Source organism: Histomonas meleagridis (assembly GCF_020186115.1).
Source record: "Histomonas meleagridis strain 2922-C6/04-10x chromosome Unknown contig_9, whole genome shotgun sequence".
NCBI classification, from domain to species: domain Eukaryota; phylum Parabasalia; order Tritrichomonadida; family Dientamoebidae; genus Histomonas; species Histomonas meleagridis.
Genome location: NW_027150923.1, coordinates 841,207 through 858,806, shown reverse-complemented (window position 1 = coordinate 858,806; position 17,600 = coordinate 841,207). Strand labels below are relative to the sequence as shown.

General features: G+C 28.7%; 4 protein-coding genes across 4 annotated transcripts; 2 read left to right on the top strand and 2 right to left on the bottom strand.

Annotated features, from left to right (window-relative positions):
* Window positions 1-618: 618 nt before the first annotated feature.
* Window positions 619-1,173, bottom strand: GO595_009477 (CDP-alcohol phosphatidyltransferase family protein; the record flags this gene model as incomplete). The annotated part of the gene is made up of 1 exon (XM_067923166.1): window positions 619-1,173. One exon carries the CDS (start codon window positions 1,171-1,173, stop codon window positions 619-621), a length of 555 nt encoding a protein of 184 aa, XP_067770479.1.
* Window positions 1,174-8,488: 7,315 nt separating this feature from the next.
* Window positions 8,489-9,184, bottom strand: GO595_009476 (uncharacterized protein; the record flags this gene model as incomplete). The annotated part of the gene is made up of 1 exon (XM_067923165.1): window positions 8,489-9,184. The coding sequence occupies one exon, from the start codon at window positions 9,182-9,184 to the stop codon at window positions 8,489-8,491; it is 696 nt and encodes a 231-aa protein (XP_067770478.1).
* Window positions 9,185-13,016: 3,832 nt separating this feature from the next.
* GO595_009475 (isochorismatase family protein) lies at window positions 13,017-13,616 on the top strand (the record flags this gene model as incomplete). The annotated part of the gene is made up of 1 exon (XM_067923164.1): window positions 13,017-13,616. The coding sequence occupies one exon, from the start codon at window positions 13,017-13,019 to the stop codon at window positions 13,614-13,616; it is 600 nt and encodes a 199-aa protein (XP_067770477.1).
* A 2,084-nt stretch (window positions 13,617-15,700) lies between these two features.
* On the top strand, window positions 15,701-17,590 carry GO595_009474 (PHD-finger family protein; the record flags this gene model as incomplete). Its single annotated transcript, XM_067923163.1, has 1 exon — window positions 15,701-17,590. The coding sequence occupies one exon, from the start codon at window positions 15,701-15,703 to the stop codon at window positions 17,588-17,590; it is 1,890 nt and encodes a 629-aa protein (XP_067770476.1).
* Between the last annotated feature and the right edge of the window lie 10 nt (window positions 17,591-17,600).

The following is a 17,600-nucleotide window of genomic DNA, read 5'->3' as shown; positions in this document are numbered from 1 at the left end:
TTTGACATTGCAAGATTTGATTTTGATTTTGGATCTTTTGGAATTGGACGAAGTTATATATTCAATAGATTCGTATGACAATATAAACGAAACATTGTTTGATGATGACGTTAAATATATTTGCGAGAAAATAGGAACAAACGAATTATTGTATAAATTGGACTTAAGTCAAAAGAATCCGATTATCGATTGTGTGCATCGAAACTTTTATCCGACAAATTTGCATCATATTAATTTGGCATTGGCGACTTCGAATAATGAATATAATTAAGTAAGAAGATTTAAGTGAATAAATTGTGATTTAATATTTTTGTGATAAAACATTTAAAATTTATTTGTTTTATAAACACATAAAATCAAACTTCTTTAATTTATATTGAAGCCATAATTTTATAAGGACCTTAACCATTCTTTCAATACAGTTATTTATTAACATTAATGCACATATAGTGGTGATATTTCAGTAAAAAACATTTTCTTTTTGATTTAAAAAAAGTTTTTCAAAACCGATGAACAAAATCAAATTAAAGCAAAAATTTCAATGCACCCACAGCCATCTAAAATGCACAAAAAGTGAAAGAGAAAATAACTTTTTCAATGTTCGTAAAAATTCATGTTTTACTCCTTCTTTGGTGGATGATCAAGCGAAACGCTTGCATTCATAAATTGGATGACGTTGATGAAATGCTTTGTGAAGAAAAGTGGTGCAAATATCAAAATCAAAAAGTTGATGATTTGACTTAATGGTTCCTTGAAATGGAAACTAGAGAGATAGATAGCAAGTGGAAGACCTTCTGCTCCAATAATCAAAAGTACCATGAACCACTTTGTCTTGTAATAATATTGAAGAAGCTTTGGACCACTTCTAACGTTTTTGTGGGATCCAGCACCAGCGCTTAATGATGCCAACATATGTGCCCAGTGACTAAAGATATCAAGCCATATGAAAATATGGCAGAAAATTTGAAGTGATGGAATTCTATTGGAAACTGTCATAAGTAATCCAACAGTAGAACACCTATCAGTAACCATATCTAACATTGCACCGAATTTTGTTGCTTGGTTAAACCTACGTGCAGCCATTCCATCAAACATATCCAAGATTTGTGATAATGCATAACAAATGCAAAACAATATTGGATTGCTACAGGCAAAAAAGTAAGCCGCAAACATCAATATGACACGTGCATACCCGATTAGATTTGGCACATAGAAGAAAACACTTACCATTTGAAGTCTAGCCAATTGTTTTGAATAGAAATTTATCGTTTAAAAAAACGACAAGAAAAAACAACTTTTTCAATAATCCCGAGTGGCTTTTTGTATAAACTTTTTGAATAATACGACCAGGAAAATACCTTCCATTTCGTCATGTTAAATTTGATTTTTCCGGTACAACAGCACTCATCAGATTCACACCTTCTTTTTAATGTCATTTGCTATATAAGATTTTTGCTCTTTACTAAATTTTTTGGTGAATATTTAAATTCTGTACAAAATTTTTTTCTTTCCAAAATCATTCCAATAACCATTTTGTTTTTTGTTGTTATTTACAAAGTAAACGTAATTACTCAAAACATTCATAAAAAAGATAAAATCGAATCAAAAATTCTTTTTCTTTTATTTGTTCTCTTTTTTACACAATCTATTGAAACATTTCAATTAGGAACACTAACTATAACTACTGATGAAGAATATAAAAATAGGAGTGAATATAAAAAAGAAGCATCACATGTTATAATCACTGGCGGCGTTGAAGAAATTGGAGAAAATGCTTTTTCTGAGTGGACTTCATTATTTTCAGTTGAAATTGGTGATTGTGTTACTTCTATTGGAGATTATGCATTTCAAACATGTTCATCATTAAATTTAGTAACATTTGGTAATAATGTAAATACAATCGGATATGCTGCATTTCAAACATGTTCATCATTACCAAGCATTACAATTCCAAATTTAGTAGCTTCAATTTCAAATGCAATGTTTAATAATTGCAGAAGTTTAAGATCAATAACAATACACGAAAATGTAAACACAATTGGAAATAGTGCATTTCAATACTGTTCTTCATTAACTAATATAATAATTCCATCATCAGTTACCAAAATTGGAAGCTCTGCATTTTATGGGTGCACAAGTCTTCAATGTATATATTATTATGGTGAAAGTGAACCAGAATTTGGATCAAGTATTTTTGGGTCAGATGTTTTTTATCAGGTTCCCGCAAGATATGTTATGATAATCGATTCATATAATAGTAATACATTTGGAGGAAAAAATGCAATCAAAGGGACAAGTATTGATGGATGCAGTCCATCGGAAACTCAAACTTTTACACAAACAAATACATTTACTAAATCAAATACATTTACTAATTTGAATATTTTTACAAATTCGAATACATTTACTAATACGAATACATTTATTAAATCGAATACAATTACTAATTCGAATATATTTATTAAATCAAATACATTTACAAATTCGAATACATATACATATTTAAGTTCACTTTCTGATTCATTACAATTCGATGGAACATTTGTTCATACGATAATTTCCACATATTCCATTACGCAAACGATTATTTCCAAATCGATGATTACGAATTCGATTAGTATTACATTAACTCATTCGACATATTATTATATTTATTCGGAATTTATTACATATGAATATATTCTTTATCAATATTCGACGTATTATATTTATTATTCTAATTTCTATACAATACTTCATGATGATTTACACGAAAATGATACAATTCCACAAAGTGCATTAATTGGTATTATCTGTGGTGCAGTAATCATCGTATTACTTATGATTGGACTCGTTCTCTTTTTAATTCAACGCAAACAAAAAGGAAATTCGAATACGCAAAAAGAAATGACAACGATAAGTTCATCAAAAGATAACGCAGAAGTCATCAACAAAGAATTTAAAGACTTCATTATTAAGGAAAATGATCAATGGCTATAAATCAATTGAATCATATTCGATCCAAAACATTTATTAATAAATCTCGAATTCGATATATTTTATTTTGTTAATTCATTTTTCAAGAGGTCACTGAAAAATTACAAACAGTAAAAAAGGCAGCACAAGTTCATTGTATTTTCGAAGTTGATGAATTAAATTATAATGTCACCATATATTTTTGATGTTATTTTTTGGCTCAATGGTAGTGATTAGCCGTCCAAAATCATCTGCCTGTGTCTGATGGTTGAATATTTAATCAGGTGAAGTTGTGTAGAGACAATATATTCAATTTAACCCAAGGCGGAGGTTCAATTCACTGCATGAAATCTATTGGAAGCTATCATTGGTATCTTTGACCTTGTGGTAGGTTCGTAATATTCCTCTTTGGAATAGCAGTTAACGATCGAATCAGATTTTGATTTTTTTCAATTTTTTCCCAGAACAATTTTTTCAGTTTCACACAAATTTTGAGAGGCAGGAAAAGCACGTTTAAATGTATTTTTGTTTTCTCTATGGTTTTATGTTGGTTATGAATTTACATTTTTTCTCAATGCTACATCTGGTACAACATTCATGAATTGCACAGCTTCATTTTGGCGTCTCTTCATATACAAGTTTTTTTCTGACTTCTCATTTCTTTGATGGATTCATCAAATATTTTACACAAAATTTTCCATTCATATTTTCATCTAAAATTATTCCAATAATCATGTTATTTTTTGATCTTTTATATAAGAAATTAATTTTTCAAAAAATTCACAAAAAAGATAAAATCAAATCAAATATTCTTTTTCTTTTATTTGTTCTATTTTTTACACAATCTATCGAAACATTTCAAATCGAAACACTAACTATAACGACTGATGAAGAATGTAAAAATAGGAATGAATTTAAAAACGAAGCATCACATGATATTATTAATGGCGGCGTTGAAGAAATTGGATATGAAGCTTTTTCGAAGTGGACCTCAACATTTTCAGCTGAAATTGGTGGTACCGTTTCTTATATAGGGGAATATGCATTTGCTGATTGTTCTGATTTGGATACGATTAAGAATAAAGATAATGTCAGAACAATTGGACAATATGTTTTTCGATTATGTAAGTCATTAAATATAGTAACGTTTGGTAATAATGTGAACACAATTGAAGAAAGTGCATTTTCATCATGTACATCATTACCAAGCATTACAAAATCATTCATCTTTTCAAAATCACCCATCTTATATTAATTTCAAAGAGAATGAAATGCGCAATTTCATATTGTAAATTAATGTTTTAAACATTAAATGAATAATTTAATATTAATAAAAGTTTTTTTCTCAAAATAAAAAACAATTTTTTATGGAATATCAATAATTATATAGAATTTTAACATGTGATGAAAAACATAGAAATGTAAAACCGAGAAAATAAACATATTCTGATAAATTTTTTGTTTTTTAAGGGAATTAATTCCCTATCATCAATTAAGTAAAAATCTGTTTTCAAATTGAGAAAAAAAATACAAATCAAAATGAAAATTTCGAAATCAATTATTTTCAAAATATATATTATGAATCTTAATTATTTTAGATGTATATATATGGTGGTTCTTGAAATCTAAAAAATGATTTTTTCCATTCACTTTTTATCATTTTATTATTGCTTTATTTTAGATCATATCTAAAAAGTTCTATGAGATGGCGATGGTCTTTTTTTCGAGCTATAATATTAAAATGAGATAAATATTAAAACATACATATTATATTCTTAATTTTAATGATTTACCAAAATATTTATATTCTGATAAAAAAAAGTGCTCAAAAATTGTTTTTTCATGTGTTTTTCGTTATGTGATCATTTTCAATCAAAATTTATGTAATTAAAATAGTTTTGTTTGGTTTCACAAATATAATGGTTGAAGAAAATAAGAATGTAATTTTTCGATTTAATTATTCGAACATGATAATTGTAAAATTTCAAATTGTGTTAATTCAATATAAGTTTTTAATTCAAAAACATTCCTAAAAGCAAGATCAAGACCTTCTTGTGACTTAAACTTTTCTTGTATCAACTTAATTTGTAATGATGACATATGAGATGTTGCGATTGATAAAAAAAATGAAAAATAATTTTTCTTTCTTAGTTTTCATTAACATTTTAATTCTATGCTCGAAAGCGATATTGCTCAATATAATATTTTATCCAAACTGAATGCTCGGGATTTGTGGGAAAATATTTATTCTGCATCTAAAACGATTAGCCGAAATTTAATCCTAAACTGATGTTCCAAACAGGAAACAAATGTTCCAAATCCAACTTTTTAAGTGCTATTTTTGTAAAAAAACGATCAAAAGTAGTCACCATTTCTGAACATGAAAAATACTCCGGTCATAAAAAACAACGGTTGGCGATAATGAACGGTTTAAATATTGAACGGTAGTATATATATACAAAAATATTTTGAAAGATATAAACCGTTGTCATAAAATATAATTGCATCACAATATTTGGCGTATGAGCGCTTGAAATATATTGGAAAAATAATTTGTAAGTCTTGGATGAAAAAACGTGAAAAAAATGGTAAATATGGATGAGCTATAGGTGAAAAGCGATTGCTTGGCTTCCCTTCAATCAATAATTGAAGATATAATCAAACTAAAATGATAAAGAAATAAGAGTACGCATATTTGACATAACTAAATGCGCTTGTAAATTTTCCTCTAATGGTTTAATGATAATTTTAAAATTTCAATATAAGTTTTTTTGAATTCAAAAAAAAAAATTCGCTAAAACAAGATCAATTTCTTTTTGTGATTGACACTTTTTTGGTATCGACTTAATTTGTGATGATGACAAAAGATCTTTTCAACTGTTGAAATTAATTTCGAAGTTTTCATTAACTTTTTAATTCTTTACTCGATGGTGGTATTCCTTAGTATAACATTCTATCCGAACTGAATGCCTGAGATCTGTGAAAAAATAGCCGATTGAATTGTGTCAAATAACATTTTGAAACATACAAACCGTTGTCATAAAATGGATTTTTTTTAGCGGTGCGAATTCATCGGAATTTATTTCAGGATGTGAGGACTCTATATACAAAGCAGAGGGGTTCAGCAAAAAGCCTTCGGCCTTTTCTGCCCCAATTCTTCTATTATTTTGGCATATGGATAGCCACTCCTACTCGATGATTATCTTTGGAGCAGGATTTGCACCTCCATATCGTAGCGGTTTTTTGAACGCAGTCTCAATACAATACGATCGAATTCAATACAAAAGCACGAACCGTTGTCATAAAAAGACGATAAGTATTCAAACCGTTTCAAATTTGTGAATGTCATTAACAATTGAAAAGTGATTTTGTATAGTTTACTGTCAGAAAAATCTCAGGAATAATTCGTTCCATTTTGCTTCAATACATGCCTTTTTTTGATTTGGAAAATCAATATTTATTAACTACACAATTTTCCTTTGACATCGCCTTTCATTTGAGATATTTTCTTTTCTCAAATTTTTTACATGTTGATGATTATTTAAATTCTTATCAAAATTATTCAAGCTTTTTTTTATCCAAAATCATTCCAATGACCATTTTGTTTTTTATTGTTATTTACAAAGTAAAAGTAATTACTCAAAACATTCACAAAATAGATAAAATCAAATCAAAAATTCTTTTTCTTTTATTTGTTCTATTTTTTACACAATCTATTGAAACATATCAATCAGGGACACTAACTATAACTACTGATGAAGAATATAACAATAGGGATGTGTATTTAGAAGAAGCATCACATGTTATTATCATTGGCGGTGTTGAAGAAATTGGAGAAAATGCTTTTTCTGATTGGATGAAATTAACTTCAGTTGAAATTGGTGATTGTGTTACATCTATTGGTGATTATGCATTTTACTTTTGTCCTAGATTGCAAACGATTACGATTGGAGATAATGTAAAAACGATTGGAAGTGGTGCATTTCAATCATGTTCATTATTAACTAATATAATAATTCCATCATCAGTTACCAAAATTGGAAGTAATGCATTTAATGGATGCTCGAATCTTCAATGTATATATTATTATGGTGAAAGTGAACCAGAAATTGTTTCAAATATTTTTAATAGTGTACCTGCAGAATATGTTATGACATTCAATTCATACAATAGCGATACATTTGGTACAAAGGCGGCACTCAAAGGAACAGCTGTTGATGGATGCAGTCCAATGGAAACGCAAACTTTTACACAACCACATACATTTACTGATTCGAGTACATTTACTAAATCAAATGCATTTACTAAATCAAATACATTTACAAAATCAAATATATTTACAAAATCAAATACATTTATTAAATCAAATACAATTACTGATTCGAATACATATACTAAATCATATATTTCTACTAATTCGAATACATATACATATTTAAGTTCACTTTCTGATTCATTACAATTCGATGGAACATTTGTTCATACGATAATTTCCACATATTCCATTACGCAAACGATTATTTCCAAATCGATGATTACGAATTCGATTAGTATTACATTAACTCATTCGACATATTATTATATTTATTCGGAATTTATTACATATGAATATATTCTTTATCAATATTCGACGTATTATATTTATTATTCTAATTTCTATACAATACTTCATGATGATTTACACGAAAATGATACAATTCCACAAAGTGCATTAATTGGTATTATCTGTGGTGCAGTAATCATCGTATTACTTATGATTGGACTCGTTCTCTTTTTAATTCAACGCAAACAAAAAGGAAATTCGAATACGCAAAAAGAAATGACAACGATAAGTTCATCAAAAGATAACGCAGAAGTCACCAACAAAGAATTTAAAGACTTCATTATTAAGGAAAATGATCAATGGTTATAAATCAATTGAATCATATTCGATCCAAAACATTTATTAATAAATATTAAATTCGATATATTTAATTGTTTTTATTTTTGATATGATTTCGGCGAAGTTGGTATTTACTGTTAATTTCAAAAATTTAACTTCGATTTTATTTTATAATATGAAAATTTAAGTTTGATAATTCTCGAATTTAAACAATAGTTAGAGAAAATTTTGTATTTTTGTTATGTTTATTTTTTATTTTAATAAGATGATTTTTTTAATATACAGCAATACTTGAAGCACTGTATGTTCACATTTATATTGTTAATATGAAGATATTTACCAATGTTGTTGCTGATTTTCTTGAGGTGCCAACTCCCTGAACAGCTAATGTGAATTCATACATTACATAAAATTACTAATAGTTTTCTGAATCTAACAGTATCAAACTTTTTAACGTTAACAATTGTTAGAAAATTTGTTTCTACTAATTTGAAAACATTCATGAATGTTAAAGGTAAACATGGAAACAATTCTTATGAACGAAAATTAAAACTTTTTCAAATCTTTTCGACCAAATCAGTTCGAATTTAATTCATTTCCTTGAATAGATATGTTCAAAAGATATAATTGATTGAAAACAAAATTATTTATTTACTTTTTCTGGTTGAAGCTTTGGTTGTAAAACCAATTCATATCTTTTATAAACGAAATGGCCTTTGTTGATCTTGGGATAACTGAATCTGTATTGTTCTTCATGCCGGCCGCCATTATTGCCGACCCCTCTGCGATTGTTGTAGGCCTATGTACTAAGCAACAAGGGCATAAGAAAGAATCTGAGATTATACATTCGGCTAATTGGAACTGTTCATTTGTGAATTTGGAATTAACATAATGACTAAGGTAATCTGAAGGGTGATGAATTCTGATGTTAAAGTTAAGAGCATTGACTAATTTGAAATGTAATTGGAATTCAGACAATTGCTTATTGTTATCCATGCTATGTGGCATCTGATTTACTTTGAATTGAAATGAAGTTTCAAGAAGTTGCGCTGCGCTTTCGAATGCAAGTGGAATTATATCTTTGGAAGGATACTCTGCAATACTTTCACTTAAATAAAATCTCCAAATAAGCATTTGTGCAATATGAACCATGCGAGGCTTTATTCCGTTATTAATACCTAAGTTTCTAACTGTGATAACAACGTTTCGAACCTGGTTTAAATGTTCATTATTAGAATATGGCCAATGTGATCCCCATTGAGAAACCTGTGTAAATGTCCAAAATTCTTCATGTGATCCTGTAATATCAGGGTCAGGAAGATCAGCTTGATCCATTGTTTGCATCATTTCAAGTTTATAAAAGTGCCATTCCAAAATCCGTTAAAATATAAAAACTTTTTAGAACAGCATCTTAAAGAAAGATAAATCAATAATTCTATTATAAGAGAGAAATACACTTATCAAACGAGTGCATGATTTTTAGCTTGGGTAGAAAAAATAAATCCAACTAATTAGTTTATTATTAATAATCATTAATGTTAATGTAATGTCAATCATTAGCATTGAATATAATAATGAAACGTTTTATGTTTGTCGTTTAAAAAATAATATTTGTTTTTAACTGTTTGATCGTTTAGAAGAAACAAATCTTTAAAACAATATGCATATTTCTTTATTCACAACACACATAAAGAATCCCAAAACACATTTTGCCACGAAATTATATTTTAAATTTCTCGTTAATGAAGAAAATATTTTTATTTATTTCTAAACGTATATCACAACTTTTTTTAAAGTTTACATCGCATCAAACATTTGATTGACCTAAAAACATTTCCAATGAAGTTTCGTCATTTAGCATTTTCATTGCTACCAGCAAAGGTTCTTTATCATTATCCAACTCACCTATACATTCTTTCAAGTAATTTTCCACTGATTGATTTCTTTCCAGCAACGTATCGAAATCGATCAAATGTTTTGAAATGTTATTATTATCATCGTCATTCTTTTTCTTCATTAACATCACTGTAGCAGATCTTGATTTCGAAGTTCTTCCCGAGATTTGATTTTGACTTTGTTTAACTTTATTCAAATTTTCATCATTAAATTTCTTTACGAATTTTTTCTTCAATTGTTCGAATTTATTTTCGATAATTTTTCTTTGAGAAGTTGCAACTTTTTGGAGAATTGATTTTATATCATTTTCGGGCCATTCTGAATTCAACAACTTTGAGTTCATAATATCATTTAAGAAATTATAATATAAATCGAAGTTTTCCGGGGTATTATTATCAAAGCGTAATTCTTCAAGACAATTATTTGATAATTTTAATAATATATTTAATCCATTTTGACCTATTTCTTGACCAGTAACATCTAAAACTTCAATAATTTTTTGTTCATTTAATGCTTCAAGTATTGGAATCATATTTGAACTTAATATTAATGTACTTGAGCCTCTTATGTCCAATCGTTTTAATTGTTTCTGTTGAATTAATTTGATGATTTCAGTAACATATAAATTAATTTCATTATGCGGTGTAATACAATTCGATATTCCAATTCCAGTTAATTCATTTTGTAATTTGACAAATTCGATAAACATTTGAAATCGTTCAAAATTCATTAAATTTGAATTCCAAGAAAGAAATTGAACTTTCGGAAGTTTGATCGTCTTTAAGTTTTGATATATTATATCTAATTCTTGTTGTGAATTAACATTTAACGAATCCAAAATTAACGTCTGCGGTGTTATTTCACTTAATGAAAACGACTTCAAAAAATTCAATAAGGTTTCAGAACTAAACGTCGAATGTGACAAATTAAGTTCTTGAATAAGTTGATAACTTGGAATTGGTTCAATATTTGAATTAAACCGATTACGGGTAATATTTAACGTCGTTATTTTGTTAGCTTTTGACGTTATAATGGGTAAAATCTTATCAACCGAAAAATTGTCATCGTGAAGCGTAACGGTTTGAAGTTGTTCATGATTGGTCAGAAAAGTGTCATTGAAAAAGTCCGCAAAAGTGCTTTCTAACGGATCTTTGCTTTGAATTTCACTGATGCAAAACCGTCGAAGTCCATCAAATGTTTTTGATGTGCTGATTAAATTGAAGATATCATAAAGAATTTCAATGTTAAGATTGGCACGGACAATAGAAAAGGAACGTATACTAACGGGATATGACTTATCAAATGTCTTCAAGAAGGTAATGAAATTATTTGTCTTAAGTTGACATTCTAAAAATGAATATGACGATGCCTTAAATAATGGCTGGCTCTCTAAAACTTGTATATAAGAATCATATGAACCCGTAAAGGAAACAGATTGGAACGAAACGCGTTTGACAGAATGATTGTTTTGAACAATTTGATTATAATGTGGAAGGAAAATAGGGAGGTTCACATTTTGAATTTGAAGTGCTTGAACTTTAGTGTCATAAGAAACAGATTGAGCGACGGCACTCACCAAATTAGAGCTAACGAGCTCAGAATTAAATCTGACACATTTCGGAGACCGTTTAAGTCTATGATATATATCTGTTACCTGATCAATGACAAGAGATTTTGGTGGTAATAATAAACAAAAACTTAAAAAACGATCTGCTAAAAGAGTTTTTTGATTAACGTGGAAATTAATTTGATCTATTTGTGCTTGAAGAGATTTATCAATTACAATTTTCGGAGGTTTTAACTCACTAAACATTTCTCTAATTACTGTGCAAATAATGCCAACGGCTTCGAGATATTTCGGGTGTTGTATTGTCATTGTAACTTTTGGCTTACAAATTTGTAATGTATTATTTTCAACGAGGATTAAAGCTAATTCTGAATATGAAATTATTCGCGCAACAACGGAACTTCGAGGAAATGATTTCTTTTTTAAAAGAAAGATTCCTGGTGAAGCGATTACAAGAATCCTTGATAATGATCGACGTGAACTAATTTTTTTAACATTTTCACACCAATATATTTTGGTTGTCGGAACTCGAAAAATTGGATGAGCTTGGAGAAGAATATCTTTGTAGTTGTTATTCCCTTCACCTCCCATTCAACGCTATTACAATTTTTGTGTAAGGTATTTTTGGAACGTTAAAATTTGGATTGGTGAAACTTAATGGTTTCTGAATAAAAATCAATCTAAATTATGTAATTATATTCTCTATATTATTTGTAAAATACTATTATATGAAAAACAATATTAACTTGAGAAATTAATGAAAAAATTATATTTAAGATAAATGAAATATTGAATCGTCTTTGATCGGATGATTAACCGCTAAAAATTTGTTCTGCGGCTTTCAGCTGTGAAGTGCAACAGTTGTGTTATTCTAAAAATGTATACTGTTGAGCCCTATTTTCCATGCTATTGAAATGCGCTTAAAATCCAAAATAACAAAAAAATAAAATTTGTAATGGAAATCAAATTGTATTTCAAACTCTTATGTCTATTTAAGGAAACAAGAATGCACTTTAAATTTTTCAATTTATCACATAAAATTATTAAATATTAATATTTGTTGAAACAAAAATTAATTTACAAATACTTTAACAGTTTTGCTAAAAAAAATTTACCATCTAGCTTTGTGCAAATTGTATAAATGTTGCTTTTAATCAAAATATATGAAAATTTTTATTATGAAGATAAATGAATTTTTAATGAAGACTTCATGATAATAAAAAATTTTTAATACTTTGTATCAACAACAAAGTTTTTACTATTTTTTGAGTTATTCTTAAGAATTATAAATTATTTAACGCAATAATCACATTTTATTTTTTCTAACCGTAAAAGTGTGTTACTTGAGGTAAAATGAATTTATTTAGTTCAAGAAAAAAAGAACATATTTTTAGTATTCTTTCAGTAGTAATTGTCCTTGGATGGATTCTTTACTTAGTTTTAAATCCACCATACAATCAATCAATACCAAAACCAAAAATTAATACAGAGTCCAAAAAAAATGATAAACTAAGAATTAAAATTCGTAAATATGGTGACAGTGGATATTACTACCTGAAAAAAACAATTAATCTTTCAGAAACAGTTGTATATATTGATATGTGGAGATCACACTGGTGTACATATTACAATGACCGAGAGTTCTTTTTCACACCAAGGATCAATGAACTTACTCAATTACTTCGTTCTATTGGCCTACCTGTTGTCCATATATCAATGGGAGCAGATGCTTATACTGGCCATACCAAAATGCGAAAAGCAGGTATTGAAGTTGCTAAGAAGGGAGCTCTTCCTATTCTCGAACAATACAATGCACAAGCTGCCCGATATCACAATGAATATATTCCCGGATTTCAAGATGTTTGCGTCTATAGTGAACAAGAACGCTTTGGCAAATATCGTGACAACCATCTGACCAAACAAATTGTTGTTGCGGAGTCAGATTACATTGTTCAGAATTTTCGTGAATCAGCCGAATCATTTGTCGGCCTCGGAAAGAAGACAGTTATAATCCTTGGGCAGCATACGAACATGTGCCTAATGGCTGTCTTTCTTTATTGTCGTGAAGTCGGACTTGATCTTATTTTTGTTCGAGATCTGATGGACTCATGTTATGTATATGAACTCCAAAAAAATCACGTAAAGAATCACACAGCTGCAAATGTGGTGGTGAACAAATATATAGAAAAGAATTTCGGCTCATCTGTGATATCATATGATTTGATTCGAAGCATTCATAAATTGGATGTGGAAAAAGTGAAACCGGAATATAAAATGTTCGCGAATAGAGCGCATATCTTTAAGTATATTAACTAATTATGTTTTTGTTAATTAATAAAAAAGATTTCTTAAATGTTTTCTTTAAAATTCGCGATATAAATGGAAATAATATTGTAATATCGAAAGTTCAAAATTTGAAATTATCACACAGTGTTTGTGGTGAAACCTTGTATTAATTTTTTTTATTCTATTGAAGTAATAATCAATAGAAGAGTTTGCACAAAATACGCTTGTTAAAAAATAACAATTTGAAAAAAGAAAAATTGAGAAAAAACTTAAAACTCATTTTTATATAATAAAATATAAATTTTTTTGTTTATTGAAAACAATTTGAAAAAAAAGAATTTTAATTCTTCTTTTTTAACTTTTATTGGCCCAGAAGAAAATGCAAATTCAATCTTCAGTAAGCATTTTCTTCTTTATATTTTTCTGTAAGATTTCCTGTAATAATAATAAAACAAGTAATAAAAATTATGATATAAACCAAGTAAAACATGTTATCATTCATGGAAATGTTACACATGTAAAAAATTATGCATTTAAAGAATGGCCTGAAATAATAACAGCAAAGATTGGAGACAGTATAAAAACAATTGGTGATTATTCATTCGAAAACTGCAAGAAATTAGAATTATTAGAACTTGGAAAAAATGTTTTAATTATAGGAATATTTGCTTTCTCTGGATGTAGTAAGTTAACAAATGTAACATTTCCAGATTCACTTTTAATTATAGGTAATTATTCCTTTAATTTATGTATTAATTTAAATTTTGTTTCATTTGGAAATGGTTTAAGATATATTGGAAGTCATTCATTTTATTCATGTTTTAAATTATCAAATGTTACATTCCCTGATTCACTTATTATTATTGAATGTTTTTCTTTTTATAATTGTTCTAATTTAGATTCAATAGCTATGGGAAAAAATGTTACAAAAATTGGTGATTTTACATTTTGTGAATGTAATAAACTTTTACTGGCATTAATATCAGATTCTGTTTCTTCTATTGGAAAAAAAGCTTTTTATAATTGTTCGAATTTAAATGGTATTACTATTGGAATAAATGTTTCTTTTGTTGGATCTCATGCATTTGGATGTTGTCAAAATTTACGATACATTAATGTCGATAAAAGAAATTTGAATTTTTCTAATTATCAAAATGATGGAATTTTATATACAAAAGATTTAAAAACCATTGTTTGTTATCCATGCGGTAATAAAGATAAATTTGAAGTTCCGTTTCCTGTAACAACAATTGGAAGTTATGCGTTTGAATATTGTCATGAATTAAAAAATATATACTTTAGAGAAAAATTAAGAAAGATCAAAAAAGGTGCATTTCTTTCTTGTATTAGCTTAACATATCTTATATTAAACAATTCCATAACAGAAATTGGAAATAGTGCTTTTAAAGGGTGTATAAATTTAGAGATATTAATATTTGGTAAAAACATTGAATATATTGGGAAATATGCATTCTCTAAATGCACTAAACTTGGGTGCATCTTTTTCAATGGAGAAAATGAGCCAAAAATTGATTCTGGTGCTTTCTCAGATATAAGAACATCGGTAATAATGACTTCAAATAAATACCAAAAATTAAAATTCGGAAATCTAGATGTCTACAAGTTCAGAGTTAATAAGAAGGAAGACATAATCACTTCGATGAGCTTTAACAAATATTGTTTAAAAAAAAAGAAGTTAAATGAGCTATAATCAAAAATAATATTAATAAATCATGTTTTTTCATGTTTCGATTTTACAAAATCTTGATCATATAATTTTTCATAAAAGATTAGTCATATCTATAAATCATAAAAAAGACTTTTATTTTATTTTTTTTTATAAATTTAAAAATACATTAAAATTATTAATTCAATCCCTAAATGTATTATGCATTCCAATGAAGCGCAAACAGAAGAAAAAGAAAAAGAAAAAACTATTCTACAAAAAAGTGACAATGATGAACGAAAACGAAATAGAAATAGAAACAGAAGCAAAAGAACAAATTACAGAAGAACCACATCTGCTTGGAAGACCAAACAACATTATGCCATATTTATTTATCCCATCATTTTCTGAAATAAGCAATAATACAAAACAAAATTTACGAAATAGTATGGCACAATCACAAAGCAACGCTTTGAGACGCTCAAAATCACTTCAAGGTGCCATTCCAAAACCTAAATTTTTGGTAGAATTTCCACCTCCAACAATTATTGAAGAAGAAGGAGACGAGAAGTGGACGCTGCGATGTATTTGTCAAGAAAAAACAATATCAGGACTTTTAGTTGGATGTGAAAAATGTGGATGTTGGCAGCATGCAATTTGCGTTGGCCTTAATCAACACACTGTTCCAGACAAATACATTTGCGAGACTTGCGGTCATAGGCCAATCAGATGTAAGTGCAATAACAATCTAAATTATTTATTTTCACTAATTCAATGTACACATTGTGGATATTATGTCCATCGCAGATGTGTCGGACTGCTCTTTGGACCTCTGCCTCGTGGAGATTATGTTTGCAATTTTTGTGGAAAATCTAAATTAACTTATCCAAAAATTAAATTATCACATAACGTCAAAATTGACAACGACATTACATATACATTCACACAAGATAAGGTTGAGAACCTTCCAAATCATATTTATAACAGTCCCTTTAATGATTTTTTATCTATAGATATTGATGAAGCCACATTAAACTACAGAGAATTCTGTGAATCATTTTATGATCGATTTCGTTCATTCTTTTTTATTTGTCATCCTCTCAATCCAAGTTTGATTTCTCGAAAAAAGAGACATAATCTTTTTCAATCATTTCTAACAGGATCAAAGTATCTTTGTAACCATTTTTATGGCTTGGATGAAGAGCAATTCACCTGGATATTTAATGATCTTTTGTTTAATGACATTTATAGAACAGACGTTGAAATAAAAGAGCCATTTGAAACTGGCTGTAAGCTAACAGAGAATACTACGTTTGAGCTTGGCCGTATCCAGGGAAATCTGCTCAAGCTTCCATCAGTGCCAGAACCGTCGCTTTCCAACGTTAAGGAAAACGGTCTCTTCACAGCGGTTGATTTGAAAAAGGGACAGTTTGTAACGGTCGCCGAAGGACTTGTTGGTGATCTTGAAGAGTTTAATTATGATGATGGTGTTGACTTTCGTTTTTATCAAATAGCAGACACACGTCTTGTTCTAGACACATCTCATATTGAATTCTCACCACTACATAAGATGCGTCGATCAATGTTTGGAAATTGCGTATTAAAGCTTTTCGAAGTTGGCTCATCAGTTTATTGTGGTGTTTTTGTCGGTGATGCTAGCCTTAGCCCAGGTAGCTCAACTGAAGAATTTATTAAAGCTGGAGATGAACTTACACTCGGAATTGATTTCATTCCAGGAATTTTAGAAGAGCTCAATAAATGGATTGGTTGGCATTGTACAGCGCCAGATGACAAAGTAGAAAACAAACCAATACGGGAGGAAAAAGAAACTCCATCAGTAACACGACATACTGATAATCGTCGCCAAAAATCACCTAAGACAAAGAAGAAAGACCAACTGATCGGAAAGAAAAATCGTGGGAGAAAGCCAAAGAAAGGCAGTGAACCAATTTTGAATACAGATCTAACATTATTTGATTTATTCGATAACGATGGTCCATGTACTTACATGTTTACAGTAACAGATGATGTTGAACAGTACGAACAGATGATGCTTGAAAATCAACAGCAAGTCAAAATACAGAAACCAACAAATAATGCACAAAAAAGAAGTGGAAATCCACAATCAAAAACTTATCTTCGAAATTCCAACGTAAGTCAACAAACAGCAGTGAAAAGAAATCAAAATGAACAGCCAAAGTCTGAAATAACACCAGAAATTTTTTCGTTTTCACCCGAAGTTGAATTGGTGCTTGAGTCGAATGAGGTGCCCCAATATGCACCCCTAATTAGGGGGGACCCGATAGAGTCGATGAAATTTTTACTCGGTCTTGGATAACAATAATTGT